This window comes from Budorcas taxicolor, chromosome 23, assembly GCF_023091745.1.
Source record: "Budorcas taxicolor isolate Tak-1 chromosome 23, Takin1.1, whole genome shotgun sequence".
In the NCBI taxonomy this organism is placed as follows: Eukaryota; Metazoa; Chordata; class Mammalia; order Artiodactyla; family Bovidae; genus Budorcas; species Budorcas taxicolor.
Window position 1 is genome coordinate 15,565,020 of NC_068932.1, and position 20,253 is coordinate 15,585,272.

The 20,253-nt window shown below is 41.2% G+C and overlaps 1 protein-coding gene across 1 annotated transcript in view; it reads left to right on the forward strand.

Annotated features, from left to right (window-relative positions):
* PLCE1 (phospholipase C epsilon 1) overlaps positions 1-20,253 on the forward strand; it is a 326,931-nt gene that overhangs the window by 262,176 nt on the left and 44,502 nt on the right. The window contains exons 9-18 of the mRNA XM_052660896.1: positions 299-416; positions 1,000-1,156; positions 4,300-4,425; positions 4,518-4,654; positions 7,036-7,274; positions 9,048-9,109; positions 9,819-9,984; positions 13,145-13,252; positions 14,371-14,487; positions 19,329-19,487. Of these exons, the coding sequence (XP_052516856.1) occupies positions 299-416; positions 1,000-1,156; positions 4,300-4,425; positions 4,518-4,654; positions 7,036-7,274; positions 9,048-9,109; positions 9,819-9,984; positions 13,145-13,252; positions 14,371-14,487; positions 19,329-19,487 (1,389 nt within the window). The remainder of the gene's footprint in view (positions 1-298; positions 417-999; positions 1,157-4,299; positions 4,426-4,517; positions 4,655-7,035; positions 7,275-9,047; positions 9,110-9,818; positions 9,985-13,144; positions 13,253-14,370; positions 14,488-19,328; positions 19,488-20,253) is intronic.

Consider the following 20,253-nt stretch of genomic DNA (forward strand, 5'->3'; position numbering starts at 1 on the left):
ACTTGGGAGGCTGTTGATGCCTAGGTTGAACTTTATCTGCTTCATAATTCTGTCTCTGCACAGACTCCAGGGACCTGGTGCCTTCTCTTGTCACCCTTTCAACCCCAAGGAGTACTGCATTATCATGAAGAACACATGGGATAAACAGAACAAGGGAACACTTGGTCAGCCTTCATATAGGTCTTTACTGGTTTCACCAGGGGGAGGTGGTACTGATGGTGGATCAGTGAAAACATAGGGACCTACCTGAGCTAAGCAGTGATGGGAAAGATAAGCATGGTGAGTTTTCTGTTTCCAGGGTGAGAGTGGAGAGGTGACGGATGACGAGATGGCCACCCGCAAGGCCAAAACACACAAAGAGAGTCGGAGCCGGAGTGGTTCTGATCCTCAGGATGTCAACGAACAAGAAGAATCAGGTAAAGCAGTATCTTCACATCTGAGGGTTTTTTAAATGGGAAAACATGCATTTGGTCTTAAATTGAGATTTAAGTATCACAGGCCTTCTTAACTAAACTCTTATCTTATTAAATATGCTTACCTTTGTTTTTAACTGGATGATGGAACCCAAGAGGTATTTCTGCAAACACAAGTTTGGAAACGTTAGTTGTACTTAGAAGAAAATACTAACTAGTTAACTTGCCTTTATTGACAAGGAATATTAGATTTGAAAGATACAATCAAATCACTGGATTAGACCAGTGATTCTTACCTCCTGGCTGGATATTAGAGCTTTTTAAAGACTCTCTGCATGCTCTAGCCACACCCCAGCCCAACCGATTCAGACTCTGTGTGAGTCCAGGATATCCATGCACTAAGTTCCCCAGATGATTCTGATGTGTAGCCAGGATTGAGACTCATCAAAATATTTTAATGCTTCTTATACAGTAATTGCCTGTATAGATTGACGTCCTCAGACATTCAGAAACATCTTTTCTATCTGATTTCTGGGGGAAAGTATAATCAGAGTCATTGTCTCTCTTCTGTCTTCCACTCTCACAGAGGCAAATGCCATCATGAGCCCTCCCAACCCTCTCCCTTCCAGAAGAGCCCACTCCTTGACCACGACTGGGCCCCCTACCTTGGCTGCCGGGGCGTCATCTCCCATCAGGCCAGTGTCATCCCCTGTGCTGCCTGCTTCCAACAAGAGCCCAACCAGGTGGGGCCTTAACATGATAAAAAGAAGGACCCTTTACACCATGCAGGTTGTGTAGGAGGGCATCCTCTTCCAGCGCTCTGTCGAAAGATGGTCTCTAACAATCACTTTAAAACTGAAAACCTCCAAATTTTAAAAGCTATTAATTTTCTTGACTGCATTTTCCTACTTCCTCACATTGCTACTATACACACAACTTTGTGACCCCATAGACTGTAGCCCGTCAGGCTCCTCTGTCCATGGAATTCTCCAGGCAAGAATACTGGAGTGGGTAGCCATTTCCTTCTTCAGGGGGTCTCCCAACCCAGGGATTGAACCCAGGTCTTCTGCTTTGCTGGCAGATTCTTTACCATCTGAGCCACCAGGGAAGCCCCTCACATTACTATAATGGCTTCTAATTTTTTTGACAAACCAGTCCTTCAAAGGCCAGTAATAGTAACAAAACATGAGCTGTCAGTCTCTGAATCTGTACTGTCTGACCTAGCAGCCACTAGCCACAGGAAAGGACTTCCCCTGTGATGCAGCAATAAAGCATCTGCCTACATTGTGGGAGCCACAGGATCCCTGGGTCAAGAAGATCCCTTGGAGGAGGGTACAGCAACCCACTCCAGTATTCTTGCCTGGAGAATCCCATGGACAGAGGAGCCTGGCAGGCTGCAGTCCATAGGATCACAAAGAGTCAGACATGACTTAGCACAGCACAGCAGCCACAAGAAAATTTAATTTTAATTCAAATTTAATTAAAATAAAATTTCAAATTCAGTTCCTCAGTCATACCAGGCACATTAAAAGTGTTACATAGCTACCACTGGCTGGTGCTACTGTATGTACTAAACAGTGCAGATAAAGAACATTTCTATCATTGCAGGAAGTTCTATTGGATAGCACTGCTCTAAATGAAGAATAAATGTTTTAATGTAAGCAACTTGATCCTTTGCTAATGAGTGAAATATATTTAACACTCTTCTCATGTATAAGATGTACATGTCTGGAGAAATGAATGTCTTACAGCCAGTTGGAGAGGTTTAGATATAATTCTAAGGCTGATATTATTGTAAATAATTTTTTAAGGTCCATGCCAATTAAAGATTTGAAACAGCCACCCTCTTAAAAAAATATATTAAAATGAAAGTCTTTCAGAGGAATCAGAATGCCATACCATCTCCCTCAACCCCACACTAAAGTTTAAGAAACATTGAGATTCCAGACAGAACCATGATTTAAAAAAAAAAAAAAAATTCTATACTTCGTCAGAGAAGTAGGAGGAGGAAATGGGTCTGTACAGGTACTGGTTTAGAAACACTTTTATACACACACACTTAACACACATGCATCACCCCCCTTCTTTTCTCCTTCTCTTCCTCCCCACATTTCTCTCCTCTCCATGTCTCTTTTTCTCTTTCCTTGTCTCTCTGTCTCCATCTGTCTCTCTGGGTGTCTCTCTGTACCTCTCTCTTTCTCTCTCTCTTGGAAGCTTGCTATAGATAAAAACCCTACAGTAAATCCTTTTTTAAAGGGAAGCATCCTTTCACGGTGTGAATAATGAATGCCATTTCTGCATTTGGCTTAACTGGGTCACAGGTACCTGAAAATTCTTTTTACCACTTTTGCAAGGTTTGTAGGTTTGTAACAAAATTCCAGCTACAAAGGATCAGAATTCTTTGCCTTATATTTCAGCCTAAACAGTATCCTGGGAAAATAAAACAGCCACATAACTACGGTTAAGTGGCCTTTCCCTTTATTTCAATCACTCATAAGCAGGAAAAGGGAAGACAAAGTAAACGAGGAAAATGTTTTCAAAGAGGTAAAAGTAGAGAGACTACCGTGCCAGATGCAAAATCAGAGGACCCCGCCATAGGAGGACAAGGGGGCCAATAAGAGAAGACAAGGCGGGACAAGAGAAGTCAGCCTGAATACTCTTCAAGAAGAGAGCAAGACTGAGCCCCAGGAAGGAACCGAGCAGAATAGAGGTTCCTAAAGTTAGAGGGAGTCGGGTGCCTACAGACAGTGGCTGGTCAGGGGACCAGAGGAAGGCAGGCATGAAACATACATGTTTAAATTCAAATGAAAAACTGCTTTGTTATCAGACCTTTGTCCTCTTCTTCAAGCTCTACCCTCTGTTTCCCACACCGTACTGGGGAATCAACAACCCAGGCCTACAAAGTATAATACCATAAATCTATCCATTTGTAATACTCTTCCATTAATGGAGGTGACCTTCAGATGTCAGCACAAAATAATTTTCCATAAATAAACACTGTTGAAAGGATCAAGGACAAGCTAGCTATTCATTACTATATTCTATTTTCTTATATATTTGAAATATTTTAAAAATGAAAAATTAAGGACAAAAACAAAAATGAAAAAAAAAAGAAAGATCCTACTAATTGGTTTGACCAAAAACCAGCCAAAACATTTCTCATACTCTCCTTTCAAGGAACCAGCATAGGAAATAAAAAAATATTGTGAAAGAGCTAGACTGAATTTTTGACCCAGATGACTGATATTTTTATATTAAATAGATACAGCCTTGGCAGGTGCAAATATAATTCTAGGCAAGAGTTGGCTTCTTTCCACCCTTAATATTTTTGTGACTCACATTTTCCATTAGCATTAAAAACCCTTGTTTTCATCTAAAAACTGGTTAAGAAAGGAGAAAGGGAAGACATTGATACATTCAAGATTTTCTTCTTAAATGTGTTTCTATGATTTAAAATATATGAAAGCACATGAATAATTTTCCATAAGTTACAAATGTACAACGTGAGACTCTTTTTTAAAATGACTTTTCTTCAAAACCACTGAATTTATGGGGGTTTTTTTTTTCCTCTCATTGACCTGTGATTTCAAAGACCTGTTTTGATTTGTAGAGGAATATTAACTCAGCTTTGTGCCCTTATTAAATAGGCTGTAAACATGAAGTGGTTTCAATATATAATGTTTTATTTCCTCTGATGCAATATAGATGAATTTGGAGAGAAATGAAAAGGTGTAATAATCAAAGCAATGCTTAGAAAGAAAAGAGCCTAAACTTCAGTGACTGCTGTCCATCTTTCTGTTCATGTTGCTAATCTGAGAACGTCTCTTAGGGCAGAGTGACAGAACCAGTCCCAGTTCTGCCCATCAAGGCCATGTCTTTGTTGCAGTGCTTGGAACAGCAGCAGCTGCTGGCCAGGGAAGATCAAAGGAGGGATGCAGGGCTTTCAGAGCTTCATGGTTTCAGACAGCAGCATGAGTTTTGTGGAATTTGTTGAGCTGTTCAAATCATTCAGGTACGGCCGGCTTTCTTCTCAGCCTTTCCTCCTCTTACCCTTCCCTTGTTAAAACAAAGCTAAAGACGAGGTGTTCTCCATCCTGTGCCCAGTGTGAGGAGCCGCAAGGACCTGAAGGACCTCTTTGACATCTACGCCGTACCCTGTGACCGAGCTGGCTCTGAGGCAGCCCCCCTCTATACCAACCTGACCATTGACGAAAATATCAGCGGTCTTCAGCCTGACCTAGGTTTGTGTGGCAATTGAATATTTCCTTTTGAGACCTTTCTACCTAAAAATAGTTAGAGACCCAGTCATGCAAACCTTCAGCCTGTCCCACGTGGCACACTACCCCCAGGAGCATGGTGAAATGCTTAGAGAATCATTTCTCTAATGGGAGTGTCATGGGGATGGTATTATTAGCATTTTGGACTAGGAAATTCATCCTTGTATGGGTCTGTCCATAGAACCTAGAATATATTTAAACAGTAGAGCCTTCCAGTCATTCTGACAACTAAAACTCCTTTCCCTCTTATTTCCAAATGTCCACGAAGTTTGTGGCGCGTCCCAGTTGGGAACTGCCAGTTTCCTCCCTGCCTCCAGGTGGGTGGGTGCTTCACCCAGCACTGGGAGCTGTCTGCCCTTTGACAGGAGGGTCTTCCCTGACCTCAGCAAAGTACTCCTGCCTGAACATTCAGGACATTTTTCCTAATGCGTAAACCAGAATCTCTATTCCTTGATCCCATTCACTGCCACCACCATTACCATCACCACCCATGTATTTTAGGCCTAGTATTTTTCTCTTCTGTTTTTGCTGGAAACCATAAACCTTTCTAAAAAGCAAAAAACAAAATGAACATAGTCCTCTTTCCTGCATTTACTTTTTAAATTATTTAAAAACATATTGTCCTTAAGCTAAGAATACCAACCTTTTTCAACCTTAGTTATAAATGTACATAACTGTAGATTTGTCAAGTAGTTGTAGTTTTCAAAAAAATAACAGACTATTTTTTAGGACAGTTAACAGAAAAATGAGCAGAGGGTACAGAGAGTTTCTGTATGCTCTGCCTCCATACATACAGTTCCCCCCTTAGTAATTTTTTGCATTAGTGTGGTATATTTGTTACAGTTGAGCCAATACTGATATATTTGAAGTCCATAATTTACATTAATGTTCACTGTCTGTATTATCTATGGGTTTTCACAGAAGTATAATGACATGTTTTTGCCATTACAATAGTATACAGAATAGTTCCACTGTCCTAAAGACCCACTGTGCTCTGTCTTGTCATTCTCCAACTCTCCTCTGAACCCCTGGCAAATACTGATCTCTTTCCTGTCTCCATAGCTTTGCTTTTCCCAGGATGTCATATAATTGGGATCATACAGTATGTATGTAGCCTTTTCAGACTAGATCCTTCCACTGGGCAATATGTGTTTAAGGTTTCTTGATGTCTTCTCATGGTTTAACAGCTCATTTCTTTATATTGCTGAGTAATATTTTGTTATGTGTATGCTTGCCCATTCACCTATTGAAAGACATCTTGGTTGCTTCTAAGTTTTAGCAATTATGTAGAAAGCTGTTATAAATATTTGGTATGCAGGTTTTTTTTGTGGACATGTTTTCAACTCACTAAACACCTAGGACTGGAGTTGCTGGATCCTATGGTGAGCCTATATTTAGCTCTGCAAGAAACTGACACACTGTTCTCCATGGTGGTTAGAATGAAAATGACCACCCATACCAAAGTGGGTGCAAATGTGGAGCAACTAGGGCATTGCTGCTGCTCCTTCTAGGTCGCTTCAGTCGTGTCCGACTCTGTGCAACCCCATAGACGGCAGCCCACCAGGCTCCCCCGTCCCTGGGATTCTCCAGGCAAAAACACCAGAGTGGGTTGCTATTTCCTTCTCCAATGCATGAAAGTGAAAAGTAAAAGTGAAGTCGCTCAGTCATGTCCGACTCTTTGCGACCCCATGGACTGCAGCCTACCAGGCCACTCCGCCCATGGGATTTTCCAGGCAAGAGTACTGGAGTGGGGTGCCATCGCCTCATGGGAGTGTAAAACAGTACAGCCAGCTCAGAAGAGAATTTGGCTGTTTCTTACAAAATAGAATGTACTCTTACCATATAATCCAGCAACTGTACTCCTTGGTATTTACCCAAATGAATTGAAAACATATGTTCACACAGCACCTGCACACAAATGTTTACAGTTACATTTTTTTTTTTTACAGTTACACTTTCAAAGTGCAGAAAAACTGTAATCTTAAGGGTACATCTTCCATGCATGCTTAGTCATAGAAGTGGTTATTCTCAAAAACCAAAGTCTGAATTCAGCCTAAAGTCCCCAACCGAATTTACATTAGTTTGCATCTGATACTGAAGTTTATGCGCTTTTAGGATCATTGACCTAGCTCTCTTCATTTCTTTTATTTATTCACTCATTCATTTTTTTTTTATTCCTTCAACTATGTGAAGCCAGGAAGAAGCACTGAGCTTGATGGCTTGTTTAGACAGATTAGTGAAGAGTTACTACAGCTTAATATTTCCACAACACCATTATCTCCAGAATGGGCTTTATGAAAGATTCTGGCTAGCCTGTCCATGTTCTGTTGGTGGTTCTGTTTCAGATTTGCTGACCAGAAATGTCTCAGATTTGGGATTATTCATTAAGAGTAAGCAGCAACTGTCCGATAACCAGAGGCAGATATCTGACGCCATTGCTGCTGCAAGTATTGTGACAAATGGCACCGGGGTGGAGAGCGCATCTCTGGGTGTATTTGGAGTTGGCATCCTCCAGCTCAATGACTTCCTAGTGAATTGCCAAGGAGAACACTATACTTATGATGAAATCCTCAGCATTATCCAGGTTTGTATCTCTTTTGTGTGCAAGCACACGTGTAAAGCTTCTAACTATTCTTATTATTTTCTGCTGAACGTTTACTCTTTTTATACTTCCTTCCAATGCCTTTAAAGTCTGGGAGAGAAATAGAAGGTTATTTAAAAAAACAAAAACAAAAATGTAAGTGTTCTTATTTAACATACAGTTAACATAGGTCTTAAACCTTTTTCTTTTGCTGTCGTTGTTTAGTTGCTAAGTCGTGTCTGACTCTTTTTCCATCCCATGGACTATGTAGCCCACCAGGCGCCTCTGTCCATTGGCGCTTCCCTAGTGGCTCAGCGGTAAAGAATCCGCCTGCCAGTGCAGGAGACTCAGATTTGATCCCTGATTCGGGAAGATGCTCTGGAGAAGGAAATGGTAACCCACTCCAGTTTTCTTGCCTGGGAAATCCCACAGATAGAAGAGCCTGGTGGGCTGCACTCCATGGCATTGCAATAGTCAGCTACAGCTTCGTGACTAAACAACAAGTCTTCTTTTACCCTGTGGCTACCATAAGGAATCAGTACGTGATTGTTGTTTGTTGTTCCAGCACATGCAATGGCATTGGTAGTTAGGTCATCAGCTATTTTGATTGTCTAACAAATGTTCATCAGCTTCTACTCTGGGCCTGGAAATATAGCAGTTGAGAGGATCAAGTTCTGACCCTCATCGCAGTTTACATTCTAGTGGGTGAGGCTAACTATAAATGAATAAAGATATCATGTAATTTCAGGTAATCATGGGCTCTGAAAAAACACTGAGCACAGTAAGGGAATGGAGGGCTGAGAGGAGTAAGCCAAGGCCACTCGAGGGAGGTGACACTTGAGCTGAGCCCTGAATGATTAAGCCTTTTGAGGGTCTAAGGAGAGAGCTTTCCAGACAGAGAGTAGCAAGCAGAAGCCAGCTTGGAGTTTGTGAGGAATAACAAAAGCCAGAGGGATTGTAGCAGACTTGATTTCAGACAGGTGGGCAGGGGCCAAACCATCCAGGCATCTTAGGCCATGGTAAGGAGTCCATGTGAGATGGGATGCTACTGGAAATTTTTGAGCAGGGGAAGAAGATGATTTAAGTTTCTAAGAGGTCACTCTGGCCCCACTGGAGTATAAACTGTGCTAGGGAAGGAGTGAAGGCCAGAGAAACTGGGAAGGGAGCTGTCACTGTAACCCAGAGGAAGTGGTCATGGCTTCCTCTAGGGGATGAGAGAAGAGAGGGGGCCAGATGGTTCACTGTGGCTGCACGACATGCAACAGAACTAATCTAGGCTTTTAGCCTCCCTTGTCAATTGATTAGGAATCAGTGGATTAGCTGGCCATCAACTGGACTTGATCACTGGCGATGCTAAAAATATAAGATTATGATCACATGACTGAGTATGCACTAAGATATGATGGAGAGAGAACACTGTCCTGAATGGATCTTCACATTTCACCTCCCACCAGCTCTGTAGTAGCTGCTGTTCTGATCCCCATCTTCACCTGGATAAACTGATACTGTTTGTTTCCATATAAATCAGCTTTATTCTTTTCTCCCTCTCTCTTTTTTTCCTCTTAAATAAATATGCTTCCTATAATAAACTCACACATAATAAATGTTTTCTTTTGGACTGAAAAACTACATTTTACCACTCCATAACTAAATTAGTCCAAATATTTGGTTTAGATATTTCCTGATGAAAACAGAACAGTTTTAAAAAATGATGTGGTGGTTTTTTCCCCTTTAGTTTCCTTTACCTAAATAACACTCCTTTTGTATCCCTTGCAGAAGTTCGAGCCTAGCGTTAGTATGTGTCATCAAGGCCTAATGTCATTTGAAGGATTTGCAAGGTAACTTTTAAAATATTTTTGCCATCATTTAAGCATGTACATTTTTCAAATACACTCAGATACAGAGAACAAACTAGCTGTTACTAGTGGAGAGGGGGCTTGGGAGAGGGACAAGATCGGGGAAGGGGGACTTCCCCAGTGGTCCAGGGATTGAGACCACATTTCCAATGCAGGGGGCACAGGTTCAACCCCTGGTGGGGGAACCTTAGTTTTGCCATGTGGTGCAGTCAAAAAATAAAATAATTTTTTTTAAAAGATAGGAAAAGGGGACTAAAAGATACATATGATAAATACAAGGATTAATGTACAGCACAGGAAATATAGCCACTGTTTTATAATAGCTTTATGGAGTATAAGCTATAAAAATACTGAATCACTATGCTGTATGCCTGAAACTGGGCTTCCCAGGTGATGCTAGTGGTAGAGAATCCGCCTACCAGTGCAGGAGATGTAAGAGATGCGGGTTCAATCCCTGGATCGGGAATATCCCCTGGAGGAGGGCATAGCAACCCACTCTAGTATTCTTGCCTGGAGAATCCTGTGGACAGACAAGCCTGGCAGGCTACCGTCCATGGGGTCGCACAGAGATGGACACGACTGAAGCAATTTAGCATGCATACCTGAAACTAATATATTTTAAGTCAACTATACTTCAGAAAAGAGAGTATATAGTTTTCCTATACAAGTCTGAGAAAATTATTTCCCCTAGGTTTCTGATGGATAAAGATAATTTTGCCTCGAAAAATGATGAGTCACAGGAGAACGTTAAAGAAATGCAGCTGCCCCTCTCCTACTATTACATTGAATCTTCACACAATACCTACCTCACGGGCCATCAGCTCAAAGGAGAATCCTCAGTAGAACTCTACAGCCAGGTACCGAGAATTTCACTGGGAATGTGGTTTTCATTCATCTTATTTATATAACCCCCTGTCACAGAAAGTTGGCCCCAGCCTCCTTTGATGAGCTTATATGCTGTTAATTGCGAAATGTGAGGACACATGATGTGTGGGAAACTGCCGATATATACAGCTGTTTTCTGTTCTTTTTTTCTTCCCGTTCTTCCCGCCGCCCATCTATACTTAACCTTTATTCTAGGCAAAAATAAATAAATAAATAAGTAGTAGTTTGAGACTCATAGCTTTTAGATCTTGGTTAGTCTGACCTACCCCCAACTAAAATTAGATGTTCCCATGAGAAAACTATCTAACTGCTTGCCTAGATGCTAAATAAATCAATATATTGTAGTGGGAAAGCATAGTAGAAAATGCAACTGTCTATGAAGTTATTCCCAGAATATTGTTTGTTTTGTTTTGCAATTTGTTAGAAAATTAATCCATCATTATGACAACCAACTTATTACCAAAAAAAAAAAAAAATCTACAAAGTGTAGGCACCATCCTTAAACACTTAAATTGATGGGAATGTTTTCAAAAACTCAGGAGGGTCTCTGGACTAGAAAAAGCACATCCTTTTCACCTAAACATCCAGCTCTCAATTATCTGTATGACTGTTGCTTCTGTTGTATTTTCTGCAACACCTTTGTCTATGCCGCCTGTTTTCTGAACTCCCACAAGATGAGTTAATTGTGGGAGGATCTAGCTAGGTCCTGTGTGTGTGTATGTGTGTGTGTGTGTCCATGTCTGTGTGTTGGGGGAAGGGGTCCAAGTGTAAAAATTATAACTGTATTGTATACATAAACCCAGCATACTTGAGCTTCCTTTATTCTTCAGATTACTCTAGATATTTCTCAAAGCATGAGTTAAACTTCTGTCCCAAAGCTTATTGGGTATGGAGTATGTCTTTTAAACTCTAAAATTTAAGGTGATTTTATTATGAAATGAAGGCATGTTCTTAGAGTCACGATTTTCAAAATAAGTGTCTGTCAAGGGACCTCCGCTGCTGACACAGAAGAGCTGACATTAGAGGGTCCCATGCCCTGCGCCCACTGCAGCTGAAGATTTGCTCGTTTATGTGCTTTCTATACTGGCCCTCTGTTTGCACTGAGAATTCCAAGGTTAAAAGAAGTTTCAAACCTATTGTTCGACAGGAAAGAAATGAAACATGTGTGTGTGTGTGTGTGTGTGTGTTTATTCCAGGAAAATAAGCAGGGATTGGTGTCCTAGCTTTAATACCTACTACACTTACCTATTTGACATCAGGGAGGTTTTCTTTTTTAATTTTTTTTTCAGGGACATTTTCTTTTTAAACTCCTTAACATTATACCCCAAGCCTTTGAATAAAGCACAGAAACTCCTAAAATAGATTCACAGATATGATTAAACCTTACATGTGAGGCTCCCTTTTATTTCATTTCTTACCAGTCTGCTGTCCCTCAACTCCTCCAATTACCTCCTAACATTCATTACTTATGGGGTCTTTGAGAAGTGAGAGAAAGCCCTGTTCTCATCTGGAATTTTCAGCCCTGGTTCTCCTATTCTAGTGGTATGTGGAAACTTTAATGTTATGTGGACTTTAATACAGACCTTTAATCTTTTCATGCTGAAAACCCATCTGGTCTGCTCCCGGTCAGTGAACGTTCTTCCCAGTGTGGCTCACTACAGCCAGCCTCATGTCCCAGCTGTCATGTTACACAACAGTTTCAGCCCAAAGCAACCCACTGCTAGATACTCTAATGCTGAAAAATGCTGAGGACCTTGGGATTCTTTACCACAGAATCAGTTCCCTGTGGGATGAGAGGTCATCTAGAAAAACTGGGTTCTCTATGGTGTGCAGTGGGAAGAATCTAGCAAGTATCTCCTATAAAAGCATTAAGGGGGATTCAACTGTCTAAGTTGTGTTGTAGCAACTGTAGTGGCCGCTAGCCCCCAGTTACTGGATTGCTGTTACATGGAAATAGGTATGTAGATTCTTAAATCAGAGAGTTGGCTTGTTCACAGATACATACACCTCTTAGCTTGGTTGACCCTTTTGAATATCATCATCTTTAAGATGGTCCCCACATAGAGTCTATGGAAGATGAAGTTGATCCAAGCTAACATTACAGAGATGCCACCTAAAGACATGGGTCAGGGCCTCTGCTTCCAGCTTTAGATCCAGGAAAGCAAATAGGTATCATCTCATCTAATTCATTGGTAGTCTTTCCTGGAGTTCTTTGCTGAGGAGGTCATGAGATGATGCATCTGAGCTTTGGGGGCAAGTGTGTTATGATTGATTACTGATGACTGCTATGGGTGTGGAAAAGGGGAGTTTATGGATTTATTTACTGTTTCTGCTGTGGATGCTGTTCTAGGATTAGACAGCAAACAAATTCCTGATAACTCCTTGCTTCTACCCTTCTCACATGCTACATGTTCACAGCAAAGGTATTCGTTTGGGGCCTAAATAGAGGAGCTTTGGGCTTCCCAGGTGGCACTAGTGATAAGGAACCTGTCTGCCAATACAGGAGACATGAGACTCAGGTACAGTCCCTGGGTCAGGAAGATCACCCCCTGGAGGAGTGCTTGGCAACCCACTCCAGCATTCTTGCCTGGAGAATCCCTATAGACAGAGAAACCTGGAAGGCAACAGTCCATAGGGTCCCAAAGGGTCGGACACAACTGAAGCAACTTAGCACCACACCCAGAGGAACTTTTATCCTGATTAGATTCATATAAATATTTCAGTTCATTAAAGAATCAGGGTCCTCATTTCCTCATCAGTACCCGTGTCACCTCCTCTGACGTCTGCCCAGGTAGAGCTCTAGCCTGGCTTTTTCATTTCAGGATATACCATATGTAGGTCCCTTGAAGGACCAAAGTTGATGGGAAAACAATCATGCTATTGCTATCAAATTTTACCTTCCACTAGTATTCAGCTCTGGCCAGCACTCTTTCCACCTTAATCTGTTCTATCCCTTCCCCACCTGTGATAAATCGTGGCCTTTGGCCAACATGCAATGTTTCTTTTCAATCTTAGGCCCTTCTGTTTTAGCCTGGAGCGTGAACACTGATATGTGGAAGCCTGTGCTGGGTTTAATTTGAGGCTTTATCTCCATTTGCTCATCTGGGGTGGATTCACTCATTGATCCCACAGGTCCTCCTGCAAGGCTGTAGGAGTGTAGAGTTGGACTGCTGGGACGGAGATGATGGAATGCCCATCATTTATCACGGACACACCCTGACAACCAAGATCCCCTTCAAGGTAATGCTTCATAACTTTCTTTAGATCAGATCACAGAGAGTCATTATCTTCATTCATCATTTAAATAAGTGACTCTTCCAAGTTATACCTTAGGCTGGGGGTTCTTATCCTGGGGCTTAAGACTTCTCCAAATTGTGGGTAGATGTGCACATGTTCGTTTTTCTGGGAGTTGATCTAAAACTCTCCTTAGATTTCCATTCAACCAAAGTTTAGTAGCCATTACCTTAAATTAGTTATCATGTAATAATGTTATTGCAATTTTTGTATCATAAAATGATATATAAAGGCAGGAGTTGTTCTCTTGCTATAAGAATTAAAGATCATTTTTCCTGGTGTTCTGCTGACAAAGGCCAACACCGTGTGTCTGGAGAGGATGAAATAACATTATAAAGTAATGAGAACTGATTCCACCTCGGGGGATTGGTCACCCAGGAAGACTGGTCTCATTGTATTATGATGTCAGTTTCTAGGTAGTTTATTTGTTCATTGTGCAATTATAAACCTCAATCAGAGGGTCTTTGGCTATGGCATCATTTTTTTTTTCTGAACTGTAACTGGACTGAGAAGGAATATTACTATTTTTGTCTTATATGTGAAGATAATGGCTAAAATATATTTTCTCTTCAACTCATTTTCCTATTCAGCCATCTTTAAACTTTTTGTGCCTTATGCTGAGGAAAGGAGGCATTGATAACTGTGTTTATGTACGTACATAAATATAGGTGATAGATGTCTTATTGCCCCAAGTAGATTTTATTGTAAACTCCTTGAAAGCAGGAAAGTATCTTATGGATCATTATTTTTGATACTGTAACTAAAACAATGTATCTTACCTATAATATACTCAATATATATATATATTGATTTGTTAAATTGACAATACTGATAACTGTTCCTCATAGTATGTGAACAATAGTTAATATGAATAGTTTAATGTCTTTATAGAAAATAACCTATTGTATTGCTTAACTTGAAAATATATTTAAAAAGATAGAAACCACTTTGGCCAGAGTCTTCTGCATACACCAAGTTAGATGCTTTCTGTGGCTATTAGTACCTTGCTTCCTGACACCCTGGGCAGATATCTGAGCTCTGATGAGACTTTTTGGCCCTCACAGGAAGTGGTTGAAGCCATCGATCGCAGTGCCTTCATCAACTCTGACCTGCCCATCATCATATCGATTGAGAACCACTGTTCATTGCCTCAGCAACGAAAAATGGCAGAAATTTTCAAGGTAAGGTATCAGCTAACTGACAGGATGGTGGCTTGGTCTTTGTCTTGTTTGACTATTGTTGAGCCACCACACCACAGCTGGACCTCAGCTGTAAAACATGTATAGTTAGATCCCTCAGACCTGAGAAATGGGGATGCCCCGGTGAGCTTGGGGCTCTCTCTTGAGTGGTTCATCTTTTCAGCTAGTGACTGAAGCATTCTTCTGTGCTCTTCTGGCAATTTCTAGAAAGCCTTCAGAGGTAAAAGAAGACCAACTCTCCAACACTTTTGGAATCACAGGATGTCCCCTGTCAGTTATATATAAAAAAGCTGAAAATATTTAAGGGCAAAGAAGTCAAATCTTCTTGTGGCCTAACTTCAGATACAGAAATCCATGTTGGCAAAGAGGTTAGACTGGCCACAACAATTGCTGTTAGCACCCAGCTCTTCCTTATGCAAAAAAACTATAATGCAAACAGATTTAAAGTAAACTCTCCCCTCCTTCCTCCACTGGTAGAGGCATTTATGGGAATATGGCTGTCAGTGGCAGGGAGGGGCATGGAGAGAAGAAAATGTTCCCAAATACAAAACTAATGCCAACAAAACGAATTAGCCTTTTGTATTGCCTTTTCTTTGCCATCATTTAGAATGATGGTCTCTAATGGCAGACAGTGAGGAGGAACTCAAAAGCCTCTTGATGAAAGTGAAAGAGGAGAGTGAAAGGGTTGGCTTAAAGCTCAACATTCAGAAAATGAAGATCATGGCATCTGGTCCCATCACTTCATGGCAAATAGATGGGGAAATAGTGGAAACAGTGTCAGACTTTATTTTTCTGGGCTCCAAAATCACTGCAGATGGTGATTTGCAGCCATGAAATGAAAAGACACTTACTCCTTAGAAGGAAAGTTATGACCAACCTAGATAGCATATTGAAAAGCAGAGACATTACTTTGCCAACAAAGGTCCATCTAGTCAAGGCTATGGTTTTTCCAGTAATCATGTATGGATGTGAGAGTTGGACTGTGAAGAAAGCTGAGCGCCAAAGAATTTCTGCTTTTGAACTGTGGTGTTGGAGAAGACTATTGAGAGTCCCTTGGACTGCAAGGAGATCCGACTAGTCCATTCTAAAGGCGATCAATCCTGGGTGTTCTTTGGAAGGAATGATGCTAAAGCTGAAACTCCAGTACTTTGGCCACCTCATGCGAAGAGTTGACTCATTGGAAAAGACTCTGATGCTGGGAGGGACTGGGGGCAGGAGGAGAAGGGGACGACAGAGGATGAGATGGCTGGATGGCATCACTGACTCGATGGACGTGAGTTTGAATGAACTCCAGGAGTTGGTGATGGACAGGGAGGCCTGGCATGCTGCGATTCATGGGGTCGCAAAGAGTCAGACACGACTGAGCAACTGAACTGAACTGAATGAACTGAAACTTTTTAAAAATAATGCTATTTATTTATTTTGTGTGCCAGGTTTCCTCCAGTCAGCAAGTGGGGTCTACTCTCCAATTGCAGTGTGCGGGCTTCTCATTGTGGTGGCTTTACTTTTTGCTGAGCACAGGTTCTAGGCTGCAAGGGCATCAGTAGATTAGGTCTGTGGGCTCAATAATTTTGGCTCCCGGGCTCTAGAGTGTGACTCAATAATTGTGGCACATGGGCTTTGTTTCTCTGAGGCATGTGGGGTCTTCCCAACGCAGGAAGAAAACTCACATCTACATTGCAGGTGGATTCTTTACCACTGAGCCATCAGAGAAACCCTCTAAACTTTTTTGATTGCATACCTCTATCAGTAAAATATGCCATGTATTCCTATTGTGTATATTGACTTATTCATAAATTATATACATATCCTACTTATTAAAATATTTCATATATTAATTAAAACATGAAAAAATAAAATATAAAAGAGGGTAACAGAAAGGATGAAAGTAAAGAATAGAATTTTAATGCTATTATTTATTAATGATACAAAAACCTTTTGCTATCATAAAAAAATTAGGACTATTTATTATCTAAATTTTTAGTGGGAACAATGTGATTGAATACACCTCATTATTTTTGAAACTTTTATGATTGCTGACTTGCATGTCTGGTTTTAAGTTTAGTTTATTATTTCAGTATTTATCTTTAATAGCTATTCAGTTTAGTTCAGTTCAGTCACTCAGTAGTGTCTGACTCTTTGCGACCCCATGAATCACAGCACGCCAGGCCTCCCTGTCCATCACCAACTCCCAGAGTTCACTCAGACTCACATCCATCGAGTCAGTGATGCCATCCAGCCATCTCATCCTCTGTCGTCCCCTTCTGCTCCTGTCCCCAATCCCTCCCAGCATCAGTCTTTTCCAATGAGTCAACTCTTCGCATGAGGTGGCCAAAGTACTGGAGGTTCAGCTTTAGCATCATTCCTTCCAAAGAAATCCCAGGACTAGTCTCCTTCAGAATGGACTGGTTGGATCTCCTTGCAGTCCAAGGGACTCTCAATAGTCTTCTCCAACACCACAGTTCAAAAGCAGAAATTCTTCGGCCCTCAGCCTTTTTCACAGTCCAACTCTCACATCCATACATGACCACAGGAAAAACCATAGCCTTGACTACACGGACCTTAGTCAGCAAAGTAATGTCTCTGCTTTTGAATATGCTATCTAGGTTGGTCATAACTTTTCTTCCAAGGAGTAGGGGTCTTTTGATTTCATGGCTGCAATCACCATCTGCAGTGATTTTGGAGCCCAGAAAAATAAAGTCTGACACTGTTGACACTGTTTCCACTCTTTCCCCGTCTATTTCCCATGAAGTGATGGGACTGGATGCCATGATCTTCATTTTCTGAATGTTGAGCTTTAAGCCAACTTTTTCACTCTCCACTTTCACTTTCATCAAGAGGCTTTTTAGTTCCTCTTCACTTTCTGCCATAAGGGTGGTGTCATCTGCATATCTGAGGTTATTGATATTTCTCCTGGCAATCTTGATTCCAGCTTGTGTTATAGTAGCTGATAAAGATGCCTTACAAAGATACCTGTATGCAGATGGAAAAGGTTTGTCATTAACTGCACTTGTTAAATCACGGTACTCCTTTCTCAATTCCGTTAATGAGGCAAAGGTTCTTGTTGGAATTTGGCTAGAGAATTTGTATGTAAAGGTCTTGCCTTTATGTATTTTTATATTTGGGGACTTCCCTGGTGGCTCAGATAGTAAAGAATCTACCTGCAATGCAGGAGATGAGAGTTCAATCCCTGGGTCAGGAAGATCCCCTGGAGAAGGGAATTGTGACCCACTCCAGTATTCTTTCCTGGAGAAGTCCATGGACAGAGGAGTCTGGCAGGCTACAGTCCATGGGGTTGCAAAAAGTCAGACACAACTGAGCAACTAACACTTTCACTTTTATATTTTTAACAGATAAGTTCAAACTCCACTAAAATCCTTCATTTAGAGGATTTTGTAACCATTAGAAAATCTGTTTCCAAGTTTTTTGACTGTTCATACATGAGTGTTTATGTTAAAATACATTGTTTCCTACAACAAAATCACATCACAAAAGAAATATCTTTAGACAGCTGTCTTTACTCTTTCCAGAACACAAATTTTATCTCAAAAGCAACTGCTTTCCCAATCAGTGTTAAAACGTTACACTTATTGTATAGGAACAGACTAACAGTGATTTTATAATTGTCATCATTTGGTAGCAAAGTATAGCACAGAAAAAGTCAGAAATTTTAGGATACTTTTTTTTTTTTAAGAAAATTGCATAACTTAGCATGCTCCTTTGACTAAGTGGGCTTCACTGGTGGCTCACACGGTAGAGTCTGCCTGCAGACCCAAGTTCGATCCCTCGGTCAGGAATACCCCCTGGAGAAGGAAATGACAACCCACTCTAGTATCCTTGCCTGGAAAATTCCATGGACGGAGCCTGGCCGGCTACGGGATCGCAAAGAGTCAGACACGACTGAGCGACTCCACTTTCTTTGACTAAGTGCATTTTCTTTATATAAAGTGTGAGCTTCTGTATGTTGTAAAGGATTTTCATAATCACTTTTCATCTAGTTACAAAATATTTTAAGGAAAAATCTTTTTGCGAAATTAACCACAGTGGTCACCATGGCACCCAAACTGTGATCATCTCAATAAGCTGGTACCAAACAAAGATGGGAGGGACACACCTTTGGTCCCTCTGCGTCAGTGGAGAGCCCTCCCAGTCCTGCAGGCACCTTTATGAACAGCCCCGACATAGACTGAAGGTCCCATTTTCAGTCTGTACATTAAGCACTAATAATCTTCCATTTTTGTTTTGTTTTCATTAAAAAAAAAAGACAACTAGAAATAGAAACTGCCGTATTTTCTACCCTCACCCCAGGGGGTCATCCTGCACCTTCCCCTACACCCACCTCCTTGGGGGACACAAATGTCCCTTTGGAGACCAGCGCTCAGGAAACCTTTGTGAGAATGGCGTCTGTGGTTCTTTATACCTAATGGTGACAAATTCTCCCTGTTAGTTTTCATTTTGTCCCAACTTCCCACCTTCTTCAAGGTTTGTATCCTGTGCCCACTTCTGGAACAGTCCATATTCTACAAACCACATCCTCTGACTGAATCTCTTTTTCTTCTTTTGTACATCATACCCCAGAGTATTTTCCTAAACAGTTAGAGCTGCCCTCTGGAGAGTGGCCTCAAACCCTCTCCGTGGTTTCTAACTACCTCCCTTCTTTCCACTAAGAAGCTATGCAGAGGGTGGGGACACACGGATACAACTTCTTTCCTAGCTCCTGTTCCTGGGATTTTTAGAAGAATGCCATTGGGCTGAAATATCTAGCCAAGTGATTCAAGTATAGACAAAAGTCACTAATGATGTGTTTTCCTTTATTGTTTCAGACTGTGTTTGGAGAAAAACTGGTGGCTAAATTCTTATTTGAGAGTGATTTCTCAGATGATCCAATGCTCCCCTCGCCTGACCAACTCAGAAGGAAAGTGCTTCTCAAAAATAAGAAATTAAAAGCCCATCAGACACCGGTGGATATCTTAAAGCAAAAGGTACGCTCTTGTTAAAGAGGTTACAGGGATGCTGCGTGCCCAGAACAAGGAAATTGATGTCATTCTAACTTTCAGCCAGGTAACCAGTTTTTGGAGATTCCCTTTTCTTGAATGATATATTTGAATTTTGGCTTTTGTTTTAATAGACTGATAAATACTCTTCCCACTCACCTAAAACTTTATTTTGAAAAATTGATATAGAATGCACCTCATTATTTAATTTATTTTGGGCAGAATAATGTGTGACCTTTATCTCTGGACCTGGGCTTCACAATTCTCAACCCCTCAGTGGTCACTGGAGTCCCCTTTAGAAAGAGTCCCTGCCCCTGTGGAGCACTTGAACATGGGGTTGTAACCCCTGAGGTCAGTAGTAGACCCCAAGTAGCAGCAGCTCTGTGGTCCTAGCCCTGTGGAAGCTGGCACAGTGTATCACTGTGGTATGCGGACCCCAAGGCACTTCTGTATCTGCCTCATTCATGACATCTATGCTCAGAGCCCAGCTTGCCTGTATAGCAGGGCCCTCTGCCCAAGGATGTGTGAAAAGGTTCAGGTCCAGGACCAGTGAGTCCATATGCCAGGTTGCACTTACTCATTGCACAGAATGACAGCTGCCAAAACTATTTGCCCTATTTAGGAGGGCACTGTTGGCCCTGAAACACCACTTTTGAAACTTACCACAGCCAAGAGTTGCTGCATAAACCTCAGCCCCCAACAGGAGGAGAATAGTATTTATTTTGTATAAATATATAATAGATAACATAAATTA